This window comes from Ammodytes marinus, assembly GCF_949987685.1.
Source record: "Ammodytes marinus genome assembly, chromosome: 23".
Lineage (NCBI taxonomy): Eukaryota > Metazoa > Chordata > Actinopteri > Uranoscopiformes > Ammodytidae > Ammodytes > Ammodytes marinus.
This window is the reverse complement of record NC_137227.1, coordinates 18,015,483-18,017,982: the sequence shown is the minus strand read 5'-3', so window position 1 is coordinate 18,017,982 and position 2,500 is coordinate 18,015,483. Positions and strand designations below refer to the sequence as shown.

The window sequence follows — 2,500 nt, the reverse complement described above, 5'->3', positions numbered from 1 at the left end:
ACAATGTACCGCACATCAGACAATAACTCAGTGTGATAAATAACACACAGTTAAAAAGCATTATACTAATATTCTTCCTCCTTTAGCCTCCCAGATCCTTTGTCAAAACCCTTGTAGATAAAGTGCAGAAACCAGATGGGTAGTAAATTCTAGGGTTTCGATTTCTCAGTGCTCGGGGTAACGAGTACCGACGTGTACCGATTCGTTTGCAGATCTGGGACAATGTTATGACAGGGTTAAAGTTTTCTTATATGTTCTCAAATGTGTTACTTATAAAACTCTACAAATTCTAGCTCTAGTTCTATACTTTTTTTTTTTTTTTTTTTTTAGATTTTTTTTTTGGCATTTTCAAGCTTTATTAGATAGTACAGAGTTGAAATGGGGAGACAGAGAGAGAGAGAGAGAGAGAGAGGGGGGATGACCTGCAGTAAAGGTCCACGGGTCGGATTTGAACCCGCGACCACTGCAACGAAGGCCGGAGCCAATATGGTACGCGCTCTATCCACTACGCCACCGGAGCGCCCCATAGTTCTATACTGTTTGATAACCCTCATAAAGAACCAACGTGGCCAAATAAATGCTTCCAGCAGGGAGTACCTCTCCTGTTATCCAGCTAAGCCAAAGAATATATCGTCTTTAAACTATAATTTGTGTCTGTTTGTAATTTTTCTCATAAATACTGTTAGAAAGCAGCGATGCAGAGGCTGTCTGTGTCCTTAAATCTTAAATAGAAAATGTTCTTTAAGTATGTTATGTTCTTTAGGACTCTAATAGTTTGTGTAGTTTGTTGTTCTGATATATAATATAATCCCCATTGGAACGCTTTCATCTTTTATGCATAAAGATGTTATTTACTATTTGTATTGTTATTTTTTTTCATCCATATGGGACGAACGGTTTTGGCCCATGGCAAAGAAACTGGTTTACTGGTTTGCATGAAAAGATTTTTATTTTATTTTGGACAATTTCTTGAAAACATGGGAATGCAATAAGTATTCCATTTCTCTTCTAAACTGAAGCACAATCGGCATCGGGAAACAATTTTGAGAGCATGTAATCATCTCCATTTTAGCATTTTTTGTCAAGTAACAAAAGGGAACTTTTTCTTCTTATCCTCTTTCATGTCCGGTCGACTTAACGTAGTTGTTTAGATGAAGGAAAACCACAAAGGAAAGCGGTGGCATCAAGTTAACAGTGTGGCCTTGGTTCTCTCTCTCTCTCGCGTGTGTGTGTGTGTGTGTGTGTGTGTGTGTGTACCTTTTTAATACTCATATAAATATCAAATTCAGATGAATAAGACTGAGTCAGTGGAGGGACATAATGTTGAGTAAACAGCAGCAGATGCTTTTTTTTTTTGGAATTTTCAAGCTTTATTAGATAGTACAGAGCTGAAATGGGGAGACAAAGAGAGAGAGAGAGAGAGAGGGGGGGGGATGACCTGCAGTAAAGGTCCACGGGTCGGATTTGAACCCGCGACCACTGCAACGAAGGCCGGAGCCAATATGGTACGCGCTCTATCCACTACTACACCACCAGAGCACCCCAGCAGATTCTTTCCTAACATCCCCCTCCCTCTCTCTCTCCTCTCTGTCCAGGTGGAGTGACTCGTATGACGGTGTCTCTGGTCGTCATCATGTTCGAACTGACCGGCGGTCTCGAGTATATCGTGCCCCTCATGGCAGCCACCATGACCAGCAAATGGGTCGCAGATGCTTTAGGAAGAGAGGGGATCTACGAGGTGTGTGTGTGTGTTGTCTGTGTGTCTCTGTGTGTCTCTGTGTGTGTGTGTGTGTGTGTGTGTGTGTGTGTGTGTGTGTGTGTGTGTGTGTGTGTGTGTGTGTGTGTGTGTGTGTGTGTGTGTGTGTGTGTGTGTGTGTGTGTGTGTGTGTGTGTCTCTCTCTCTGTGTTTGTGTGTGTGTGTGTGTGTGTCTCTCTCTGTGTTTGTGTGTGTGTGTGTGTGTGTCTCTCTCTGTGTTTGTGTGTGTGAGTGATTCGGAGCTTTTCAATAGCATAGAAGGGCCGGTAATGTGCGGTAGATTTTAAGAGGTCATGTTTTTTTTCCCTTCGTTTGTATACTTTACAACAAGTGCAGTATACAGAAAAGCTTTGTTACAGATAGCAAAAATGCATTTTATGTTTTTGTTTGGAGGTTTTGATTATTCAGATGATTTTACTGTTATATGCCCATGTTTATGAAAGTGTTATGGCATTAGCTCAAGGTTTTTCCTTATTGAAACGTTCGGCTAGGCTCATATCAGGGCAAATGTATTGTGTGTCTGTGTGTAATATGTGGTTTCTGGCGCTTTTAAAGAGCACATTCCTGTCTCCCTGAAGGGCTGTATGTAATGTGCTGTAGATTTAATATGTCCATGTCCATGTCCATGTTTTTTATTTTTTTTGGGGGGGGGGTTCATTTTTTTGAACAACAAACACACATAGGTGTCTCCGGGTATGAATAAATAAAGTAGCGACTAAATAAAGTTAGGGGGGTAGGAGGGGT

At 41.2% G+C, this 2,500-nt stretch overlaps 1 protein-coding gene across 4 annotated transcripts in view; it reads left to right on the top strand.

Moving 5' to 3' along the window:
- Positions 1-2,500, top strand: part of clcn5b (chloride channel, voltage-sensitive 5b) — a 48,435-nt gene that overhangs the window by 36,843 nt on the left and 9,092 nt on the right. For all 4 annotated transcript variants that reach the window (XM_080052151.1, XM_080052150.1, XM_080052149.1 and 1 more), the window contains one exon: positions 1,596-1,738. In XM_080052151.1, the coding sequence (XP_079908277.1) occupies positions 1,596-1,738 (143 nt within the window). The remainder of the gene's footprint in view (positions 1-1,595; positions 1,739-2,500) is intronic.